Genomic DNA, 23998 nt, shown 5'->3' with positions numbered 1-23998 from the left:
GACAGATGGGAGTCAGGGTCGAAAAAGGCTTGCCTATTATATACTGAGGTTCGCAGACGGACTGACAACAGGGGATTGACAGGACTGAGTTCAAATAGTGACAGGGAGCCAATCAGAACCCACGGCGGGTGGCGCCAAATGAGCGAGCAAAGCGAAGTCAAATCAGTAATAATGACGCACAGGGACTCTTTCAACTCATTTGGGAAATATTACCACATACTCAATGGAGAAAATATTCCATTTTTTAAAGGACACCTCAAACGACGCACCTCAACTTTAAGATGCACATTTCCTTTATTTCCCTACAATTTTTTTGACAACTTTTTCTATTGTTGCAATTCTATAACCTGACATGTTTTATGTCCATTTCTATCATTTCACTTTCCCTAGCTGGATTTATTCCAGCCTTTTTTCAACTCATTGAGGTCCTTTGATGTATTTTCCTAATTTGTAAAGATAAGTGTGATGTTCTGTGGACGTAATTGGTTTTGCATTGTCTTGTTCTGTCTTTGCAGACCAATTAAAAAGATTGGGGGCTTATTCGGCATATCCATGTAAAATTAAGAGTATGATTGAGAATTGGCTTTGTTACCTGGACTTACTGAGTTTAGATTTTGTTAGAAGACATGTGTAAAATGGACATCCCGGGTCCTTTGTTTCGTTTTTATTTTTATTTTTATTTTTTTCAGATTCTCCATCTAATGGGAGGTGTTCAGTTCAGCTCTGATAAGTAATAGGAGTAAGCCAACTAAAGTCATGCTTTCGGTTTTTTTATGAGTCAGATTTTATACTCAGTTAATGATTTTTTATCCCCTTCAAGGTCATGACAGTTGACGCAGGTCTAATATAGATAAATTGCAATTTATTGCGTGCATTGTTTGAATGTAAGGCCGCTGGTTTTGTAATCGGCCTTATTTCAATAACAGTGCGGTAACATGTGGTTATAGCTCCTCAAATAGGAGAGTGTTTTTTTTCTCTAGATAATGTAGTGCAGCTTAAAAAAGATTCTCAACAGAACCACAATTTCCTTATTTTCCCCCATATATGCAATTTTCCCTAATACTAAAAATTGGAGGTTTGCGTTAAAGTGTTCCTGATTCATTCTTGGCATCTAGCCTTTCTGGTGCCACTCTGCCCTACTACATAAACACACAAACACACACACACTCACATATAAATGCACAAGCATTGGGCGAAGGATTCCCACTCAAATGATGACACCATGGACAGGCGCCACTCTGTCTACAAGAGTCTTTTTCTCCATTTCAGTCTCCCAAAGATGGACATTACAGTATATTATCCTGGCATATCGGAGATTCCTGTAAGCTCAGGGTGCAAATGGAGCCCATTTGTCTCATCATCAACGTTGGCTTTATAAGCTGGCTCACCTCCGGCTATATATCTATTTGTCAAGTATGTTTTTAACTGGATTGCGTCCAGGATGGTCCGTTTACTGGTGAAATTCAGGATTGAGGTTTGTAAGCCATCAATCATGAAGGCAATCCTAAAGATTCTGCAGATGTATTGCTTTGAGAGTAAAAGATAAAATTTGGATTGTGAGTTCTAAATTGGCACTTTCTTTACGAGGGACAAGTTTACTCACATCACATGTGAAGTATGTATAGTGTGAGTGTGATATATAAGCAGAGTATGTGTGATCATTGTGTGAAAACATCACTTAGCTCATGTAGTAAATGGTCATGTTCATCATGGCAAAATGCCACACTTTGGTGTAAGTATATTCATGTCAAGACCAGAACGGAAACAGGACCCACTTGCGTTACGTTTCTCTCAGTTTTATTGGAAGAAAGGGAAGGGTTGCACCCACGATCCGGTGATTGCTGGACGCAGGAAGCAGGTGGCTCTGAATGCGGAAGTGGGACTTCTGTGGCGAGCGATGGCGGCGTTGGGAACGGAAAAAACGGGTCAGTAGGCGGGACAGGAGAGCAAAAACGTGGTCGGGAAATGAGTCGAAAGCCAGGAGAGGAGAGTAGTAGGTGGGAGTCAGGGGTCGAAAAAGCTTGCCTAGAGTACACTGAGATTCGCAGACGGACTGACAACAGGTGACAGATAGACGTGGGTTTAAATAGTGACAGCGAGCCAATCAGAGTCAAAAACATTAGCCTGTTTGTTTACTTTTTCCCAAAGTATTGTCAAAAAAATGTTTTTTGTCAACCAAAGTATGTCTACTTTAAATTTTGAGTTTCTGTTTAAGTTAGTTGTTTGTACTAAAGATCTTTAAAATTTGAAATTCTCCAGAGCAGGGGTTACCAGGTAGCCCCCCAAGAACACCTGAGTAGCCCGCGCACCAGTTCTGAAAGTAGCTCACCAGTGATGGGTCATTGTAAATTTCTAGCAAATTTGATTTCTAACTGACAGGACAAATCAGTCTTTAAATACATTTAGCCATCCGTTATCTGCACCGCTTATCCTCATTTGGGTCGCGGGGGTGCTGGAGCCCATCCCAGCCATCCTCTGGCAGTGGGCACGGGACACCCTAAACTAGTTCCCAGCCTGTCGCAGGGCACACAGGGACAGACAATTTGCTCGCTCATCCACACCTAGGGACAATTTGGACCAGCCAATTAACCTGACATGCATGTTTTTGGAATGTGGGAGGAAACTGGAGTGCCTGGAAGAAACCCACACAAGCACGGGAAGAAAATGCAAACTCCACACAGGAGGTTTGATATCATGACCTCAGAACTGTGCCGCACACGCACTAACCACTGCACCGCCGTGCTGCCCTAAATACATTTGTTCTTCCTAAATTCGCCTATATACATATACATACAGTATACATATATACATCACTCATTGTCCATTTTTACAAGGCAGGTGTTGTAGTGGTTGACTCAACCTAGTTTAACCCTACTTCTGATAAGTACCACCTTGTAATAACCTAACAATGACATAGTAAAGTAGTATAGTATCAAATTGGTAGCTCTTCCAAGCTAATAAGTATCAAAAAGTAGTTCTCAGCTACAATAAGGTTGGTGCACTCTGCTCTACCGAAAGCAGATGAAAAAATACATTGATATAAATATATTGTTATTTTAAAATGGCGGGAGGCAAATTAGGTAGAATGATACCAGTTCTTCACATTAGAACAAAATACACAAATAGAGGTTTATAACTGCAGGAGTTGTATTAGGGAGCATTATAAGACAATCAATTTGCACAATTCTAAAAAGAAGTAAATCATTTATTCCTGGTAGCAGGGCGTGCCGTGACGGTTGAGAATCTAATTATGATACGTTGCCAAACTCCTTACTGTTAGATGACCACAGGCATTTGAAATAATATTGCTGTGGTTTTGTTGAGTATATTTCAAACCACGGGTCTTATACTTACAGCCCGTGGAACATCTACTTCCCTCAAGATAGTTTGCAGCCCCTGCCATATTGTGAAACCTTAACAATAATGCGCGAGTTTGGTATAGATTCCACCTCTGTGCTAATAATTAAGCAGCTCTCAAAATGTAGACGCTAATGTTTGAGATCAATGTACATAAGCCCTGCAGTATAATTGCCTAGCTACTTCTCGGTTGGACCCACATCAGTGCATACACATCACAGACTGTGCATTTCAAAAAATTAGCTGATTACAATTAATTGGTTAATTTTTGCAAACTGATCACAAAATATTACATTTATATAGGGATGTGGAACGAGGGGCTGCCAGGGTGTGAAAGGAGAGTCAATGCTGCTGAGCTGAAGCCTAAACGACAAATGATGCATCTTACGTGTAGCTCCAGTGAGTCTCTTCTTTTGATAAACCAGATGCAGCCCAAACTCACTCAGGCCCTAGTTCCAGCGGCCCCTAAGTAAATTGAGTTTGTAATCCCTATATTTAAACAGTTTTTTGGGGGTGATCTGCATGGTGAAATGTATCTAAATTGCTAGTTTCCTGTGAATTTCGATTTTGGTCCTATTGGTATAAGACGTAGATGGATGACTGATTTAAATCCTAAGATAAAGGCCAAGCGTGGGAAATGTATGGCCCGAAAGCCAGGTGTGGCTCCTTTCATCAGTACATCTGGCTCAGAGGAAAAAAAAACAGTTTTTAATGAATTTAGGCCGTGAGTGCAACATAATGTTTTTCCCACTAGCAGTAGAACTGTGTAGCGGGTTTAAGAAGCACTTTTAGTACTGCTAAGAAAAAATGTTGATTTTTTTCCGTGTTCCTTAGCTAATGAGATGCATCAGAATACACATGCAAGTGTGACGTCTGCCTGAATACTTTTATAAGCGTATTATTCGCGCAAGTTGTGAAAAAAAAGACATATGATCAACAGCGCGCATGAGGAATTTTAAGACAGATATTTATCGATTTTAAAGATGTTTAAAATATACACCAATAAAAACAGAACTGCTGGCCGAATAGTGACTACTTAATTCCCAAGGTTAAAACTTTGACCATGGCTGAATGTAAATACTGTAAATCCATACGATTTTCGTTTCCAAAATTTTGTGACAGTTTTACAAAAGAACTCTACTTGCACCTTGTTTTGAGTGATTATTACAATTTTACGTAACTGTGGGGGTGGGGAACTAATTGTAAGTGGGATATTTGTTGAAATGGACAAAGGCTCGGGTAGTATCATTTCTTATAAACCAAACGCCATGCAATGAAAAAAAAAAGCACTAAAGAATTAGCTTTTGTCTAGACAGCATGTTTGGCGGCTTTGTTTAATTAAGTCTTAAAATATATGTTGTGGATCTCACGGAAAAACAATCTTAATATTTTGCTTTCATTGCTCTTTGAGTCAACAAGGTTCCCGACCTCTGATCTAATCTTTAATGTTGTATCTTAACGGGATAACTGGGAAAGCGTACGATATTAAACCAACGACCGGGACACCGTATTCGTTCTCAAAATCTAATAATCGTTAAAAAAAGAAAAGCTGGAGCTTGCCAATCAAATCTAGAAATACTCAACGGCGTAGGAGGAGTGGCCGGGATCAGAGCGCAATTCTGTTTACACTACAAATGCGGTTGAGTTACACCATGTACAGTAAAATGGGCCTGACTGCCGGTAACTGTAGTCACTTACCAACAAAAGCATCATTTCCTGAAAGCTCCTCCTACCTCCCTCCCTTCGGCCCTCCCCGCCTTAGCCGCTCGCTCTCTTTCAGGCCACCTCTTTGAGGAACTATTAGTGCACAACCACTATGACTTATCACTCAGCGCTAATACCCTAGCGGCCTTCTTCTAGACCTGAGTTGTGCTCATTGACCAGAGCGGCACCTCAAGTGTAGGCAGATGTGTTGTTCCGGACCCCAGAGAAATTGTGGAAGGGCCGAGAGGGTCCCAGTAGTTGTAGGGTGGTTAGAAACTCATGGATCAGGCTGTTGTACTCAGGTGACGCAGGAGTGTTTTTGAGTGTGTATGCCAACTCTTAAAGCAGAATTTGGACCGATGTCGCTCATGCAGTTTTGGACTAAATTGTACTCACAGCTGGGACGGCCACTTCCCAAGGTACTTTTACGATTTACTTCTTGAATTGAATTGTCTTTATTGTCATTGTCATCAGTTGTGGAGCATTGTATGCAACGAGATTTGACATGTTGGACAGGTTTCTTCATTTTCCTCACGCTGAGCTTTTTTTTAGTTTTTCATTGCGTTCATCTAGATTTAGATCAGTGGATGATGTGAAATTGTCTGTAGTCTTAGCAACTCTTTGAGACTTCTTTTGATTAATGACTGTACAAATAAACATGACCTGACTTGACATGGCCCTCAGGGTAAATATGTAATAAAGTTTGAAAGAGAAAAGTAAGAAAAGATTGTCAGCATATAAAGGCATAATAATTACCAAGTAGTGCCATTCTTAAGTTTTAATAGTAGTGCAATGAAAGTAGGGTTTATTATTTGAAAAATCAATTAATTGCTGTTATTTTTTTCCGATGAATCTTCAAATACCTCTTATTCATTCAAATATTAAAGTTTTGGACAAAATAGTGCACAAACAACGGAATATTCTATGATATAAAACAATAAAAATCCAAGTATATGTCAGATGACAATAAGCAGAAATACATACTGGGTAGAGAGCACGATTTTTCTGGGCTGTGTTGATTACTCTCCGAGTGCTTTTCATGTCCACTGCCGTGCTCCAAGCATCCCAAACACAGATGCGATATGTCAGGATGCTCTCCATTCTCAACTTGAATAGGGTTTAAGTAGAGTTTTCTCAAGTTGTGAGGAAGGACCCCAAAAAATGTTGTGCTTACCTCGTCTGACCTCCAAAAAGGTAGCGAGGCTTTATTCCTCCTGAGTCTCAGTTTGAATGATGAGCGGGCTTACTTTTTGCCTTAAAGCTACCGGAAACTCTCAACAGACAATTATAGTGAAATAAACGGATGGTTTTAATGATCCCGTTTACATCTTTGGGGAAAAACTTTCTCAACTAGTTAGCCGTGAAAATCTAAAATGACATTATATTTGGTCGACGTTTTTTTGTCCAGTTCTCCAAAAATAAAAGATAAAATTATCTATTTTGTCTAAATGAATGAATAAATTAAGGAATGAAGGGCATTTAATGTCATTCTAAATATACAACAAAATCTGAGGGCTTCCTCCTTTCAGTGCAAGCAAAACGAATTTAAAGGTAAACATTTGCAAAAATCAATAAATTTATGATATATACTTAATATGGGCATATTCACGGGGGCAGTTGTACACTACATTTTGCTCAAGAACGCTGTAGATGGAGTTCAGGGTGCTAATAGCTCTTGGGAAGACGCTGTCACCTGCCTTATCAGACATTGATGCTCAAGATTTCTTGCAAAATAATCTCGCTCAGCAAGTACTACAGGTATATAATTTTGGTAGGTAATTTTGCTTGATGATGACACTTATGCAAATACATTAAAATAGTTTTACTAGCAGATCATTTTTCCCATTATTTCAGATGAATAATTTTGGCACTGTCTTTTTTTGAAGATGACCTTTGAGCTCACGCTAAAAAAACATTTTAATGCCAAATAATTCTGCCCATTATTATGTTTTCATCTAATCAGAAAAAAATTGTGAAGATATATTATTTTTTTTAATAGATTTAATTTTGACTGCTTTGTTTTCACATTTTTATGCCTGCATGGGTTTCCTCCGGGTTATCTGGTTTCCTCCCACATTAAAAAATCATGCATTTAGGTTATTTATGCCGGTCCTAATTGTCCTTAGGTGTGAATGAGCGAGCGAATGAGTTGTCTATCATTGTGTGCCCTAAACCTGGCTGGCAATCAGTTCAGGGTGTCCCCTGCCCACTGATAACTGGGTTGCGCTCCAGCACCCCCGCCACCCTAGTGAGAATAAGCAGCGCAGAAAATGGATGGATGGAGGGATAATTAATGAATGAATCAGAATCACCTTTACTATTAACACTGTGTTGCTACAATGAAATTAGGATTGCACTAAAAATAATATATAGAACAATTTAAAGTCTCCACCTATAATATAATGTATTCACATCTAAAACAAAAACTGTAAACAACTATGTGAAATGAAATGAAATGATCTGCATTTATATTGCGCTTTTCAAGTCAAGACTTCCAAAAGCGCTTTACATTGTGCTTTACATTTCCCAATAGCGGCCGTGCAGCCATGTAAGGCGCTATTCTGCTTATTGGGGGTATTAGGGGTTCAGTGTATTACCCAAGGACACTTCGACATGTAACACGGAGGAGCCGGGATTCGAACTGCGATCTCTTGATCCCAAGCGCTCTACCTCCTGAGCCGCTGCCGCCCATATAGCGCTTTTCAAATCAAGACTTCCCAAAGCGCTTTACATTGTGCTTCACATTTCCCAATAGCGGCCGTGCAGCCATGTAAGGCGCTAACCTGCTTATTGGGGGTATTAGGGGTTCAGTGCCTTACCCAAGGACACTTCGACATGTAACGTGGAGGAGCCGGGATTCGAACTGAGATCTCTTGATCCCAAGACGAGCGCTCTACCTTCTGACCCACTATAAACTATTTTTCAAACAATTATTACAGCAATGAAAAAATCCTGGAGTGCCAATTCTAAATCCATTGTAAAATGTAGACTGCGTTGTAATTAATGTATTCTATGCAGGACTATATACTGGACTGTCTCAGAAAATTAGAATATTGTGATAAAGTTCTTTATTTTCTGTAATGCAATTAAAAAAACAAAAATGTCATACATTCTGGATTCATTACACATCAACTGAACTATTTCAAGCCTTTTATTATTTTAATATTGCTGAATTTGGCTTACAGCTTAAGAAAACTCAAAAATCCTATCTCAAAATATTAGAATATCATGAAAAAGTATACAAGTAGGCTATTCAACTAATCACCTGAATCATCTAATTAACTCGAAACACCTTGCGAGGGTTTCCTGAGCCTTAAAAACACTCAGCTTGGTTCAGTAAACTAAATTACTGCTGATCTGACTGCTGTCCAGAGGACCATCATTGATACCCTCCATCAGGAGGGTAAGACACAAAAAGAAATTTCTCAAAGAGCAGGCTGTTCACAGAGTGCAGTTTCAAAGCATATCCACAAAAAGTCTGTTGGAAGGGAAAAATGTGGCCGGAAACGCTGCACAACCAAGAGAGATGACCGCAGCCTTAACAAAATTGTGAAGAAGAGCCGCTTCCAGAATTTGAGGGAGCTTCAAAGACAGTGGGCTGAAGCTGGAGTCCAGGTATCAAAAGCCACAGTTCACAGGCGTGTCCGGGAAATGGGCTACAATAGCCGTATTCCCATGGTCAAGCCACTTCTGAACTCGAGACAACGGAAGAAGCGTCTGACTTGGGCTATGGAGAAGAAGCACTGGACAGTTGCAGAGTGGTCCAAAGTCCTCTTTTCAGACGAAAGCAAGTTTTGCATTTCATTTGGAAGTCAAGGCGCCAGAGTCTGGAGAAAGGCTGGAGAAGAGCAAAATCCAAGTTGCTTGAAATCCAGTGTGAAGTTCCCACAGTCAGCAATGGTTTAGGGAGCCATGTCAGCTGCTGGTGTTGGTCCACTGTGTTTCATCAAGTCCGGAGTAAATGCAACTGTGTACCAAGAGATTTTAGAGCACTACATGCTTCCATCTGCTGAAAAGCTCTATGGAGATGAGTATTTGATTTTCCAGCATGATCTGGCACCTGCCCACAGTGCCAAAACCACCAGTAACTGGTGCACTGACCATGGCATCACTGTCCTTGATTGGCCTGCTAATTCCCCTGACCTGAACCCCATCGAGAATTTGTGGGGTATAGTTAAGAAGAAGATGAAAGACACCAGACCTACAAATGCAAATGAGCTGAAGGCCGCTATCGAAGCATCCTGGGCATCAATAACACCTCAGCAATGCCACAGGCTGATTGCCTCCATGCCACGCCGGATTGATGCAGTAATCCGTGCAAAAGGATTCCCAACCAAGTACTGAGTGCATCAATGGACATTTTCAAATGTTTGATTTAGTTTTGCTGTTATAAAATTATTTTTTTTACTTGGTCTGAGGAAGTATTCTAATATTTTGAGATAGGATTTTTGAGTTTTTTTCAGCTGTAAGCCAAAATCAGCAATATTCAAATAATAAAAGGCTTGAAATAGTTCAGTTGATGTGTAATGAATCCAGAATGTATGACATTTTTGTTTTTTTAATTGCATTACAGAAAATAAAGAACTTTATCACAATATTCTAATTTTCTGAGACAGTCCAGTAGATGCATGATAGACCTGTTGTTCAAAGATTATTAAAAGTACATATCAGCTGCTTGCATGGAATGTCTTCCAAGAAGATAATCATGTAGATAAGGAGTTTATGACTTGATTATGCATTACGGTAATGGTAAAAGGGATATTGTTACAGCTGACACTTCTCTCTCAAACTTAAACTGCATGGTGCACAGTACAATAAGTGCAGACATTTAATTCACTCTGCGATTTTTCAGAGCCAAAATCTTTTGTTTTCTTACTGTAAAAGTACTAACCTGATATGTCAAGTTGCAATCACTTGTATGCTTGCGTGTTGCAATCAGTTTTAGGGTTGGCCCCACTTATAGTTTAATGCTCAGCTCATGACAAATGACTGCTTGTCTCACTCATTGTATTCCAGGAAAAGCGTCAACCTGATATGTCATTCTACGCAGCTCATGCCTGTTTGTGCGGTGTCTACGTTTGCACAGTCAGCATCTTTGTCCTCGTTATTTTAAAACCTTGACTTTGGCCTTGAGTCACGCTGCATATTTCATACCACATCCCGGTTTGAAAGGAGGGAAATTAGCAGGAAGTCCCGAGATCTAGAGACGCAAAAGACTGTGACTTTCTTTGTTCTCTGGTTAAACGTCGACCGTGACCTATGCATGCAGGTTACTGGAAGTGACTAATCAAGTGATGAGTCTTTCCTGAATGAAAAATGTCATGAAGTGGGTGAGGTAAAGGTTGCTAAATATTTGCATCGTTATTGTGTTTAACTTAATGGATTGAGTTGTCAGGGCTCTATTATTTTTTCACTTTATCTCAGTCAATACAGTACATGGTAAATGCGGGAGTTTACTTATGTTTTGGGTGGATTGTCTGTTATTAACCAATTTCAGATTGTACAGTAGACCCCTTGTTTAAGACTTCAATCTGTTTTGAGGCGGGGGTCGTAAAGCGAAATTGCCCTTTGGCGGGGGATTAAAAAAACAAGGGTAATTTGATAATGCATTCCAAATCCCCGATTCCCCAGATAAAAATATTAAAATTTAAAAATATTTAGCACTATTTATGTTTGATATTTATATGCATATGATCGAATATAGGTATAAAAAAAATATAAAAGGAAAATGAAATTTGATCTACCTTTGTTGTAAACGTGTCTTGAGTTGGTTGAGTGGAGTTACTGGGTGGATGCAGAAGGTGCAGGAGAGGGCGACAGAGTATCAAAAATGAAAGTGATTTTAAAACTTTCACTTGTGGGGATTGGTATGCTTTAATGTCCTTATTATTATGTTGATCGTCGATTGGATAACGCCATACAGGGCACCTATTCATGCGCCTCCTTAATATTACTTGATAATCACAAGCTTTGTTTCCATGGTTATCGTGTTGTTGCCTAACCTTTAGTGTCACTGCAAACCTAGGGACGCCTAGCTAGTTTTGTATCGCTGTAACCCGGTTTTGCCTGGGGTCAACTGTACAATACATGAAACAAAATGATGTTTTGTATGGATGAATAAAGATGGATGTAAACATATTAGAAAGCTAAAAAAAAAACTAAAATAGCCGGGCTGTGTGTACAAGTGCTTTGACTTCTCTAGCTGCGAAATGAGGTCGGCTTTTTAAGTTCTGTATTTTGCAGACTTTAAGGCACTCTCTAAAACCCAAATTGACCAGAAATTTGAACTTGCGCCTTTTAATCCAGTGTACGTAACAAAAATGGGAATTCATATTGATTGATTATCATGTTTGTGCAATTATTGATCATTTAATAGTTATTATTGAACACAACAATGGTGGTTATCGAACCCGGATAACAGTGCGGGGGGTTTTTAAGGGTTATTGTTCTATCTTCGTTATTCATTATCCATTATCCGTTATCGGTCAGTTCATAATACGCTACAAAGCCTAGGAGCCGGGACACTTACTCTCAGCCAAAAGGCCAAGCTAAGGTCCTATCCCTAAAGCCTTGCTGCGATCATTGCGAATGCACCGTTCCCGGAGGTACTGCAATACCGGGCCGATGCGTGGAGTGGACAGAGCAAGCTCTTATTCCATCTCTGGATTGCAAAAATCAACTTAGCCAAAGGCCAAGCTATGTGAGGTTGGAACAACCACCTACTAAGCGCTTTAAATCTTAAGCAACAGGCCTCCAGGAACTTGATGTTGAAAATGGCAATAGGTCTTATCTGATTATCACGCTGTTTTAGGTCACGGTACCATATACAATTGTTAGAGAAATGAGAAAACAGGAAGTGATAGAAAAATCGGTATACTGTACAATTTTGTTTTACTTTTTTTCAGCTCAAACTAAGCATTGTTGTTAAATATGTGCAGCTATAAGTTTATTTACATCTTTTATGATGAAAGAACTACTTCCCACAATGCCTTTACCTTCATTCAGTTCAGAATCCCGTGCATTTTGTGATTCTGCGTTGCAATACTTTATTTTAGTGGTCCCCAACCTTTTCTGAATAACAGACAGGTTTAATGCCCAATTATAACATAAACCATATGGTACTGTGTCTAAAAATCGTGTAATTATAAGATAAAACCTAATACCTTTTGACAATTTGTCTTTAATCCCTAGCAGTTAGGATCTGGACCTTTCCCCGCTGTCGTCCGGGTTTTATTCTCGATGTTTACAGTATTTGCATTCATCATCTGCAATATATTTTTATTGATTAATAAATGCACAAATATAGTACTTTTTGGTGCAATCCAGGCCCTTAATGAAATTGTAATTCCATGCGCCTTATATCAGAAAATCAAATCATAAAAGACTAATCTTATGGTTTGCGCCTTGTAATCCGGTGCGGAAAATACTTGACCAGAAATATAATTTTACTGGTCCCAGGTGTACCCTTTTGGGAACCCACACACAGGCACTTTGGGTGAGTGCTTGGACAAGGTCAACAGCTGAGCACAGAATATGGGTTGCTTCACTCAGCTGAGCACAAGGAGAAGCCATGTCATCACCCTGTTTGTCTGCTTCACTCAAACAACATTTAGATATTGACATGCAAGACCACTGCTCACACTGCAAACAGCAGCAACATGGTTTCTCCCTGACAGCTGAAGTGAGGAACTGGGCTGGAAGGAGGCCAAATCCAAGATCAACAGCAAGGCTCATGTGAATTTTAGAGACATGAAAATGGGAAGTCTTTGGAACGGTGACGTCGCTTGTTTGACTTCCCTGCCTTGGAAAAGCAAGCAAGCGTGCACCGCGTAGGCGGGGGAAAGCCCAAAGCGTGGCCCGTCTTGTGTGTGTTTTGAAGTTGGCCCCAATGTGGCTGCCGAACAAATACCAGAGTGCCTACTTGCATTTTCATTGTAGCAGAAGTTTATTAAATCTCGCTGTATTTCCCATTGAGTTTTGTGAGACTCCGGTGGGTGGACAGTCCAGGGGGTTTCGGGAGAAAGAAGAATATGTACATTTTAAGTTCAAACGCTTCGATCAGGTGCATTTTAGAGCAAAATCAAGAATTTAGATCTATGATCAATGTGTGCCCATCGGTTATATTCTTCTCTTCTATTCTAGGCAGTGTAAGTGACCAATTCATCGTCATCGTCACATGTGAAACACACCAAAAAATACATCTGTCTCTGGTACAGTAACCAGAAATAGTGTGATAGGGAGATAAAATCGACTGCCTTTTCGTATGTCATCCTTACTACTTGTTATCCGGTGGTTAGAATTCGGTGATGTCACCGTTTAATTCCTGTTGCAATCAACAGCAAAGTTTGAGCTGATAAAAAGTGAGACAAGGGTTTATGCCAATTTCTAATCAAAAATTAGGGGTTCACCATCAAATAGGGTATATCTAAAAATATTATCAAATTATTTGATAATACAAGTTTATGAGACTTTGGCGAGATCAAATCATTCCTGGTGGCCCGCTAGAATCTTCCTACGGTATGGGGAATACTGTCTTGCTGACAAGAGAGCAAACTTAATGTACTTGTGAGCCCCATCTCAATTTCTAAGGCCATAAAAATCCCGCCCGCTTTCCTCTTTTGACTTTTCTCACGTTTTAGTTGTGTCCTGTTGTACTTGTCTGACTTGTTTTTGTTATATTTAGATTTTTATTGTCTCATTTCTTTGTTTTCCATGTGTCACTTGAGCAGTGGTTTACCGTATGTATCCTTTGAATTTGTACTCTGAGGCCTGTTTTTCATAATTATACGGTATTCCCCAAACCATTTTGCGGTTTGAATTGCGAATCCTCTGTGAATCACGTGTAAATACATACTTTGAACAATTACAGCGTCACAATATAATAGCCTTTACATGCAAACCAAATTTAGAACTGCCTTCTGTTCTTCCCGATTAATCGTTTACAAGCCTAGTGACAGCCAAATAACCCCTTATACATGCTATACATTGCTAGAAAACCAATCGGGGGACAAGCACGGGCAACATCATCAAGCAAACCGACATTTTTAAGCCTTTACCTTTTTGGATGATTTCACTCATGAAAACCACCAAAATCCAGGGTTGGGCTTCAAAAGTGTGCTCATTGCTGCCTCCCATCCCAAGTTGTGCCCATACATGGCATGCCACAAGCATGGACTTACACTGTATACGGATGGATAAAACTGTGCTATTTTTGCCGTAGAGGCAGATGATAAAACGTGAATCGGTGAATATACTTGACACCTTTTTAGCGAGTAAGCCAGAGTTTGCATGCATTACTTGTCTTTGTCCAGACAAGTGGTTTGTGGCATCAAACCATTCCAAACAAGGGCAACTGTGCTACGTTATCATATATATATATATATATATATATATATATATATATATATATATATATATATATATATATATATATATATATATATATATATAGACACACACACCTAGCTACGACAAGGCGCAGGGGAGGGTCCGTAGATTACTGGTACAGCAAGAGGTGTGGGCAGCAGTAGAGAAGGAGTAGGGCCAGCCGGGCGGTTGGAATGCGGCAGCAGTGAGCCTAGACGAGATAGGAGCATGCAGTGGACCGCAAGGTCTCCTGGGCAGGGTTGTGAAAAGCAGAGCACCATCAAATATTATTTCTAATCAAGGCTGTCTACGATGTACTACCAAGCCCATCCAACCTGTTCAGCTGGGGAATTGTGGAGTTACCAGCCTGTCATCTTTGCCAAAATGGGGGTCCCTGAAACATCCTCAGCTGCTGTGCGAAGGCCCTGGGCAAGGGGCGCTACCGTTGGCGCCATGACCTATTCCTGAAGGCCATAGCAAACACCCTCAGCTGGGATTTGCCAATGCAAGCGTCTCTGCCCAATGAAGTACTCGATCGCTTTTGTCTGGGCTGATGAGAAGCTACCTTCAGCTCCCAGAGCTACATCATCTGGCTTGCTGGCAACAGCACAAAGTTGACCTGGGGAAGCAACTGAAATTCCCAGAATCAATTGCCGCCACAACACCTCGGCTGGACGTGCTGCTTACAGTGGGACACAATCATGAAGTGGAACATACTTTATTGGATATTTTAAACTTTTTTCACAAAAAAAAACTCTGAATCCCACCTTGATAGGCTCACACCGTGCTTTTTACTCATTTCTCTGGCACTCCTTCACTATCTCAGTACATTTTTTCTCTCATTGGCCTCCTCAATACGGTCCTCATATGGTACCATGGGTTCCAAGATTATGATCTGCCTGGAGGTCTGTGAGATACTGTGTATCAGTAGATGTATGTTAAAATATATATAGAATAGAATTTACTTTTATTCTTTGTAACCATGCACACAGAACGAAATGTCGATACACCTGACCCGTACAGTTAAACTGTAGTGAGCCGATGCAGCCGCAGCCAAACAGGGCGCCGCCATTTTAGACCCAACTGTTGGGAGTCATTAGGTGACCAAACCACCCAATTCCAACCCTTAATGCCGAGTGCCAAGCTTTATGTATACATACATACATACATACATACATATACATACATATACATACATAGATATACAACCTCTTTGCCGAAATTCAGTTACTGAAGGTACCAGGAGTTATGTAATGAATTTACCATGAAGATCGAGGCCACTAAATTGCTTTAGAGACCTGACTGACATTCCAGTACAGTCGTTTTCATACACCATCTAGGTAAGATGGAATATGCACACAACTGTGCATTTCTTTTTTCACACAGCGTCATCTCACATGTTTGCTCGAGAGTGACAAATTGCTTTCAACAAAACCCTATGGAAGAAGTAAATGTCAAGTGTTAAATTTCACACTTGGCATTCCCTTACACACAAGCGTCACCTTTTACAGTTTTTCGACTCTGATACTACCTCCGAATGCTGACTGTTGCTGCATTAACTGTTCTTGACTCTGCCGTTCATGCAGTACAGTCAGGAGAAAAGAATAGTTTTACCTGAATTTTCAGAGACGCTTCATGAATAGTTCTTTGACCTTATCTCTCATTATTTTTCCAATGACTGGTCTTTAAGAGGTGTGGAGGAGAAATCAACAAACACCACCTTTTTAATTTTTATGTTTCTTATTTTACTTGAGAAAAAACCCCAATTAACATATGATAACCTCTTACGATATGAAAAATACCTAAAATGAGCAAATATAGGATAAGATTTGATGTGTTATATGTTTTTGTTATTTATTCCTTGTATAGGGTCTTCCAGAAGTCTTAGTCACACTTTGACATTGTATATATCGGGATAATATTCAAGATATAAAAACACACCTGGTAAATACAGAAGCTTGTAATCTCAAGCCGAATTTTTGCTAAACGCGTTCCAGCATTTCATTGTCAATGGTTGCAACATCTTCTGTTATTTGTGCCTTCAGCTCATCCATGTCTCTTAGATTAGATACACATTGACCAATCCTCTCACAAATCCCCACAATAATGGTTTGAGATCTGGGTGGCCAGAACATGAGATCGGGATCATCCTGCCCAGACCGTCTAATTCATGTGTTGTGTTCAGAAACTGTCAGGCAGTCATCTTTTTAAGACATGCCAAACAGTTGTTGTAGGACACTGAAGTTCCCTACAGGCTCTTCTGATCGATTTAAGGCAGTTTCAACTTGTTCAATCGCATCTTCTGAAGTTGAGGGGCATCCTGTTCTCTTAGCTTGGCATGAGCTCCCATCTGTTATGTATTTACCGTGCCATCTCACTATTGAACTTTCTTTTCTTCTCCGGTGGTTCCTTTTCAAATTGTCTGCAAAATGCATGTTGAACAACAGTTTATAATTCCATTTTTGCCAATTCAAGCACACAAAACACCTTTTCTGGTTGAGTGAACGCCATGTATAGGTCTGAAAAAAAAAGAAAAAGAAAAAATCAATAGCCTTATAACAGTCTGTAATTAGCTTTAAAATAGCACAAATTTTATCTTACTACCATTCATAGTTAATTATATATGAGGACTTCAAATATGCCCAAGACTTCTGTAACACCCTGTAGGTTGTTTATATGTAGACTTCCTTGTACAGTTGTGCTGGAATTTATCATAAGGTGCCTGTGATAAGCAATGACTTTGCTGTTTGTATCTGAAGAGCAGTTAGAAAAACCGTCACACATAATAGCATTGTTATGTGGTGTTAGCCAAGTTTTTAATTTTATGTTTCAATGGGTTTTCCATTAACTAATTCCACTGGTATCCTCTGCTATGGACAGATTGGTTTCTAATGATTCGCGCCTCTTACAATTCATCCAAAGACACACAAAATGTTGTAATTTACTGATCTGCGTGCGGTGTGGCAACTGGCTTGTCACATTATGTTTCACTTGATCAAAAGATTGCCCAAGCGCTGAAGGGAAAAAAGAAAATGCGTGACCGCGTTGAGAAATCAGGGCTAAAGTGTACCATGTGAAAGGCTACTTTTGTTGAATAGCACATGGGTGGAGAAATGACAGGAAAAGCATGAGCCCTCACATGCCCTTCTGTAAAGCTATAAATCATCTCCTTGGAGCTATTTGGCTTAAGAAACACTTGCAGAAACATGCAAGATGTGTGGCTTGAAAAATAAAACGGGAAATTTGTATTTGGAGGAGATTGAGGCAGGATTAGCCTTCGGATGGATGCGTTGGCTGTGTGCTCCAGAAAGAGGCAGATTAGCATCAGAGCGGTTGGAATTCAAGCTTTATCTGGGTGCGGCAGGGCCCGGTTAGTGGAATAGTAGATGAAGCAGCTCTGGGTAAACGTCTGCCTCTGGACAAGTAACACTGCAGCCTCTGTTCTGCTCTGCTTAACAACTCGATTAGCATGGTGCTGAGCTCGGAGGTGGCTCGCTTAGAAACAGCCAGGCACACTTTTTCTCAGAATCTGCTGGGGCAGTATGCTTGCTCAAACACACATCTCAACATTTTTGTTTTTTTCTGTCTTTGCTGTTCTAGTTTTACTCTGCAGGAGTGATGCAGTTTATATGTATGTCTTAGCAATAAAATTATTTTCCTGACTGCCATCAAAGTCAATTGTTTTAAAAACAGTGATTAAATGGAATAAACTAAGACACTGTTCTTTGACTATTTCATATTTTGTATTAGTAAAGGGACAATGTGTATTGTTTAGTGCCTCATAGTGGTCAAAAAACTTCACCCATTAAAAAAAGTATCATTAATTTGAATAATAAGCAAAAAAACATGAACTATCATATAAACGTGCATTTTTTGGTGGGTGGAGAAATTTCTATTTGGTTAACATGCGGCTCACTGAAACTCTTGCAAACACACTACCTCATACAAATGTAAAATTGCATTCATGCCTATGCTTACTTTGCACAATGTTGCCTATTTTGCACTACCGCATATTGCACTTCTACGATCCCAAAACTGTATGTAAACACCATACATGCCCACACTTTCTTGTGTAAATATTGTGTAAATTATCTTTGGTCTTTTGAGGGTGTTTTTATTCTCTCAGTAAAATGCGAAACTGGAGTGCCACGTCCAATTTCGTTGTCACAATATGTTCAACCCATTTTGTAACAATGATAATAAAGGTATATTTTATTCTATTCTAGTTGTACGCCATCTTGCTGCCAAAGGTATCCCAGAAAGGCAACCTGGAAAGGCTGGGCAAAAAAGTGATAAGAAATATAGTAGTTTGGCCACACTTTGAGTCTTCAGAGTTTGTAGGTTTCCTCGTGTATGTAGCACTCGTTCAAAGATTGTATTCAACAGTAATCAAACCCGAGTCGCCGGCACTTAACCGCGAGACCAACAGTGATAAAGATGACATATAAAAAGGCATTCAATTTTATTTCATCATCATACAAAAATAGTGCTAGCAATGAATATAAGAGAATGGAAAAAAACAAGGTCATTGTGAAAGATACACTAACATTTCAAATCCATCATCAGATACATTAATGAGTTGTTTCCCTTGTCATGCATTTTTTTGTGTTTTTAAATGTATAAAGAGCGCAATGGTAGCGCTTATTGTAGTTTTACTGTCATGAGCCGTATGGTGCGGTAACCCTAGTTGAGTAGCCAAATAACAGCCGACTGTATGTTGCCAGGCTGTTATTGTTTCTTTGACAGCTTTGTTTGACTTTTAAGGCACGTTTACCTCAAAAAAGGCTTAAACTACATCTTGTTTAACTTTAAAACTGCAAGATTTAGGGCATGAGGAAATGCCAAAATGTATCATGTGCGCCACTATTTATCAACACATGACTTTGACTGATACGCTCTCTTCTAGGAAATGTGCTTGAGGTAAACAAAGGCCTTTTGAAAAATGGTGTCCTGTTTTCCCTCGATTAAAAATGACTATGCTGCTTATCTCTGGGTTTGCGCCACAGAACCTCTGCAGAATGACGCGTGTCCTTATTTTCTGGCTTTGTTTACGCATCTGTCACAGCCAGACTCACTCAATGGGGGGATGGGATAGTGAAGACTGAGGACTTACAGCTGATGAGCGTAGTGGTAGGAACTTATGTGTAAAGGCGAGGTATTTCTTCCCACCCCCACCATTCCTTAAACCGTGAAGATTCACCCTCAATCACCCTTAAGGCAGCCAATCAGAGCCCAAGACATTTCAGAAAGGTTTTTCATGCCTGAACTTGCCCTGAAGAAACCATACTCACACAAAGAGAGTCCAGGCTAAAGACGACAGTAGTGCTTCCACGTGACGGTCAGCGAGTTGTTTCTGTAGCGTCAGAGCACAAAAATAACACCCATGTGTTTGTTGTGAGTTTTCCACCCTCGCCGAGCCCCATTCCCACACCATGTAGTCATGTTTGTATGGATAGCCCCGACTTCTTGTTCTCTCACAGCTGTCAGACATGGTCGGGGGGGACTGTTGAGTAACGTGCCGCAATAATTAGTCTAGCATATTGTTTGGAGCGAGTCACAGTAATAGCTGTAAGGGTTTGTAGATTGTTGATCTTGACTTTGGTTGTTTAATGCGAGCATAACCTTTCAGGAGGTTTTGTTTGTCATTACCCAATTTTGTGGTGAAATTAACTGTGCTTGTGTTATCATCATGATTGTAGCATTTTGACCTGTCTTACACTAAATGTAGATAGATACATAGATAGATACTTTATTCATCCCTGCAGGGAAATTCACATTTCCAGCAGCATCCCTGCGCTGAGAACAATACAATAATAAAGCAAAAAGAATACAATATACAAATACCCAATGTGACGTGCTAATACCCACTGTAGCGTGTTCTATTGAGTATCTAGATAGTGCTACACAGAATACATATTGCAATAAAATTGGGTAATATGCAGTGTAGGGGGTGTGCTTTAATGTGGGCCTTTACTCTGCCGGGTGGAGTTAAAGAGCCTCATGGCATGAGGGAGAAAAGATCTCTTCAGTCTGTCCGTGGTACAAGACAGTGACAGCAGTAGTGCTGCAACATAGAATTGATAAAGTTAAAATCAATTGTTAAAAGTCTTGGCAACAAATTTCATCACCGATTTGTTGCGTCGCGCAATTAACGCGCCACTCAGCACATTAATTAAATGCAAATAAGTGTGCATTGAATTCTGTTGCAATGTTGAGAGCATATGCTTGTAGTACCACTTGGATCCAGCAGAGGGTGATCTGAGACCACATTTTATTGTGAAACCTCTTCTTGGGCCGGTGACGAACTTGTAGTAGCACTGTGGTCCGGCAGAGGGCGCCTCTAGACCGTATTTTGATGCATAATTGAATGAATGGCCTTTATTGTCATTATAGTATAACCAAAGTTCAGGGCTTCTGCTTTCAGTGCAGGTAAATCAAATTAAAAAGATAAATATGTGCAAAAGGATAAAAACATAAAAAAATACACTATGCCAATTTGATCCGGCGAATTTGCCTCCGATGTTGCCTCTTTTTTTATGCATCGTATTCTTACCAGTTGAATGAGATAGACCGTTTGTGTGAGTCATTAAAATTTTTAAATATAATATTATTGTTGTATTCATTTATTAACTGCTTTTCAAACTGTTCATTCTTTGACTTTTAACGTTACTAGTCAGTGATTCCATTGTATTTTGTTTTTGTCAGCATGCCGTCTTTGCCTTTTGTCACCTTGCTGTCCTCGGCTGAGCTCAATAGTCCCCGTCCCCCATTACTTCATTCCTAGCTGGTCACATCCATTTTTATAAGTCCCTTGGGGTCAGAGGGGGTTCCTGCGGGAAGCTAGTTAAAGTGCACGCTATGCTAATTGCTTGGAGAAAATATGCATAAAAAGGAGATTGGGGGAAGGCAGGTATGGGTAAAATGGAACAAGCGCTCCTATTTGTATGCAGTAAATGATGAGGCTAAAGATTTTTTCCCCTTTTTTGGTTGTTAATAATGTGATGAACATCAATACTAAATCGATTTGGCAAAGAGGTCAGTTTTATGTGAACACAATAAAGATGGACAAGCATAGAAAAAAAATGAGTAAATGTATATGAGTAGAACTTGGCATTGCTCTATGTCGGTGCTTCTTGATTATTTTCTGTCACGCCCCACTTGGAAGAAGAAAACCTCTTGTGCCCCCCATCGCCCACCCCTTAGTATGATTCGTCTATAAAATCGTATTAAGTACACTTCTGTCTAAAACAGTATCCTTTTTACGTACTAGAAAGTAAAAGAAAGAAAGAAATATGTACCACATTACAATGAAGAATAGCTTTTATTTTATTTTTATTATACTTGTATTATTTTGTTTTTAATTTTATTGGTTGTTAATGTAACATCCATTTTGGTCTGGTCATCCTGGAAGTGGGACTACCTCATATGTGGTCCCTTTCCAAGGTTTCCTCATTTTCTTTATGCTGAGGCTTTTGTGTTTTTCCTTGCCCTCATTTAGGTTTTAGATCATGGGATGGTGTCATAATAGTCTGTAGTTTGCAATAATATGTGGTCTGCGCCGCCCTTTGAGACTTCTTGTGATTAAGGGCCAAACAAATAGATATGACTTGACTTGACATGTTTTTGAATTTTTCCTTACCCTCATGTAGGTTTTAGATCATGGGACGGTGTAATAATAGTCTGTAGTCTGTAATAGTCTGTGGTCTGTGCAGCCCTTTGAGACTTCTTGTGATTAAGGGCGTCACAAATAAACATGACATGACTTGACTTTATTAACTGCAACAGAAAAAAATTAAAGCGCATCCTAAATTGAAAAAATAAAACAAAAATCCGTAAAAAAGGAATTTTTTGACTGAAATGTCAAACCATGTGATACTGAAAAATAAAATTACATGATATTACGAAATGATAATGCATTCAAACGGAACAACATTAGCTTAAGGGCACACCATTAAAATAACTTTAACCTACAAAACAAGATAATTCATCAAAGATTATGTCAAGATTAATAGCTACAATGAGCGTGTTTTTGCAGTACTGCACGCATCTTTTCAAAGCCGGAGACAGCAACTCTCAGCTCCTGCTCAAGTCTATGATGCCAACAACACTCGCTGGTTTATTGAGTCTCAAAGCGGGATGATTGTTGTCGATATTTGGCACTAAGGAAGTAGATTTGAAATGATCATTGGTGAGGTCCAAATCATAAATAAAACACTAGTGAAATAGGGGAACGGTACCACCAAAACATTCGTCCTATGCGTCAGAGCTTCAGTAAAGAATGTGATTTAATTATGTTTGTGTTGCTTATATTGATCTCTTTTTTCCAAAGTGATCACATAATATTGGTGGGGACAAAACAACGATAGCTTGATATTGTTGATCACACGTCACCAATGTCCATCCCAAATCCAAGCCCTTTTTCGTCATGTTTTTGCAAAAAAAACAACAAAAAAAACTCAACCATCTTATCAGCCTGATAGGAATGTAATGTCTGTCAATGTTTCTTCTTGTTGCCCGCTGCCAACATTTATAAAGATAGCAAGGACCCCGGTCTTTACTCGTCCAGCAGTGTTTGCAGTGAACCCAATTTTACATATGCTTAAGTAGACTCCTCGTCTTAGCTTTCGGGATACTTTCGTTTTTGCCTTTTCTTCTCCTCATACTCGTTCTATATTTTTTAAGGGGTCACTGAAGGATCTGCAACACGTATCTACACTTCATACTCATTCTCTGCGCTATGTATGTGCAAAGTGTTGATGCTTCACTGCTTAGCGCACACTGCCAATGAGACCGCCCCCTAATGGATCGGAGGTGCAATTACACTTTTTTTTTTTAGGACAAAGAAATGTTCCAGTTCCAGGCACCCCTTGCACCCCACTTTTTGAGAACCATTGCTCTATGTACACATTTTTTACTTCGTGTTTAGCTGGGAATATGAGTCTTTGGCTTAGAAAAATCTGATATTTACTCTTTTTTTAGTCCACTCATGCTAATAGTGTATTATAGGACCCAACTACTAATGGATATTTTTTATGTGTCCATTATTTAATATTTTTCAGAAACTTGTCAAATGCAAAATTACGATTATGTATGAGTTTCACTTGCTTTTCCCTTACAACTCAAAACTTCTGTTCTCCGTGCACAGGACCTGTCCTGCATCGATGACCTCTCCACCAATTCCCTGTTCTCGTCTCCCGCCGATTCGCTGTCCGAATATGCCGACGCGCAGTCCTTTATCAGCACCGACCACCTGGACACGGTGCCCACGCTCTGGGACGTTAGCACAAGTAACACCGCCACGAATATACCAACACAGAACCAACTGGAGGTCAGTGGATACTTATGAAGTATTAGCTCATGACCGGAATCATATTTTACTTACTTTACATAAGAATGTGTGCAGTAGTCAAACGTCAACACTGTGCTTATTGCCCTATAGCTTTGATTAGGTTGCATTATTTTTGATTTAATAAAATAGAATCATACAAAGTGGTACCTCTTTATAGTAACACCTCTAAGCACAAGATTTTATGTTTAGAACAAAAATCTTACTCATCATACAAAGGAAAAT

At 39.7% G+C, this 23998-nt stretch overlaps 1 protein-coding gene and 1 pseudogene across 2 annotated transcripts in view; one reads left to right on the top strand and one right to left on the bottom strand.

The window, feature by feature from the left end:
• Positions 1-23998, top strand: part of sbno2b (strawberry notch homolog 2b) — an 84526-nt gene that overhangs the window by 33048 nt on the left and 27480 nt on the right. For both annotated transcript variants that reach the window (XM_088350411.1, XM_088350410.1), the window contains exon 5: positions 23573-23755. In XM_088350411.1, coding sequence (XP_088206537.1) covers positions 23573-23755 — 183 coding nt within the window. The remainder of the gene's footprint in view (positions 1-23572; positions 23756-23998) is intronic.
• On the bottom strand, positions 11645-11761 carry LOC148355902 (U2 spliceosomal RNA; annotated as a pseudogene).

Source organism: Urocampus carinirostris, chromosome 12 (assembly GCF_059441175.1).
Source record: "Urocampus carinirostris isolate Australia breed hairy pipefish chromosome 12, RoL_Ucar_1.0, whole genome shotgun sequence".
Taxonomy (NCBI): Eukaryota; Metazoa; Chordata; class Actinopteri; order Syngnathiformes; family Syngnathidae; genus Urocampus; species Urocampus carinirostris.
The sequence above is the reverse complement of the archived record's forward strand: the minus strand, read 5'-3'. Positions and strand labels throughout refer to the sequence as shown.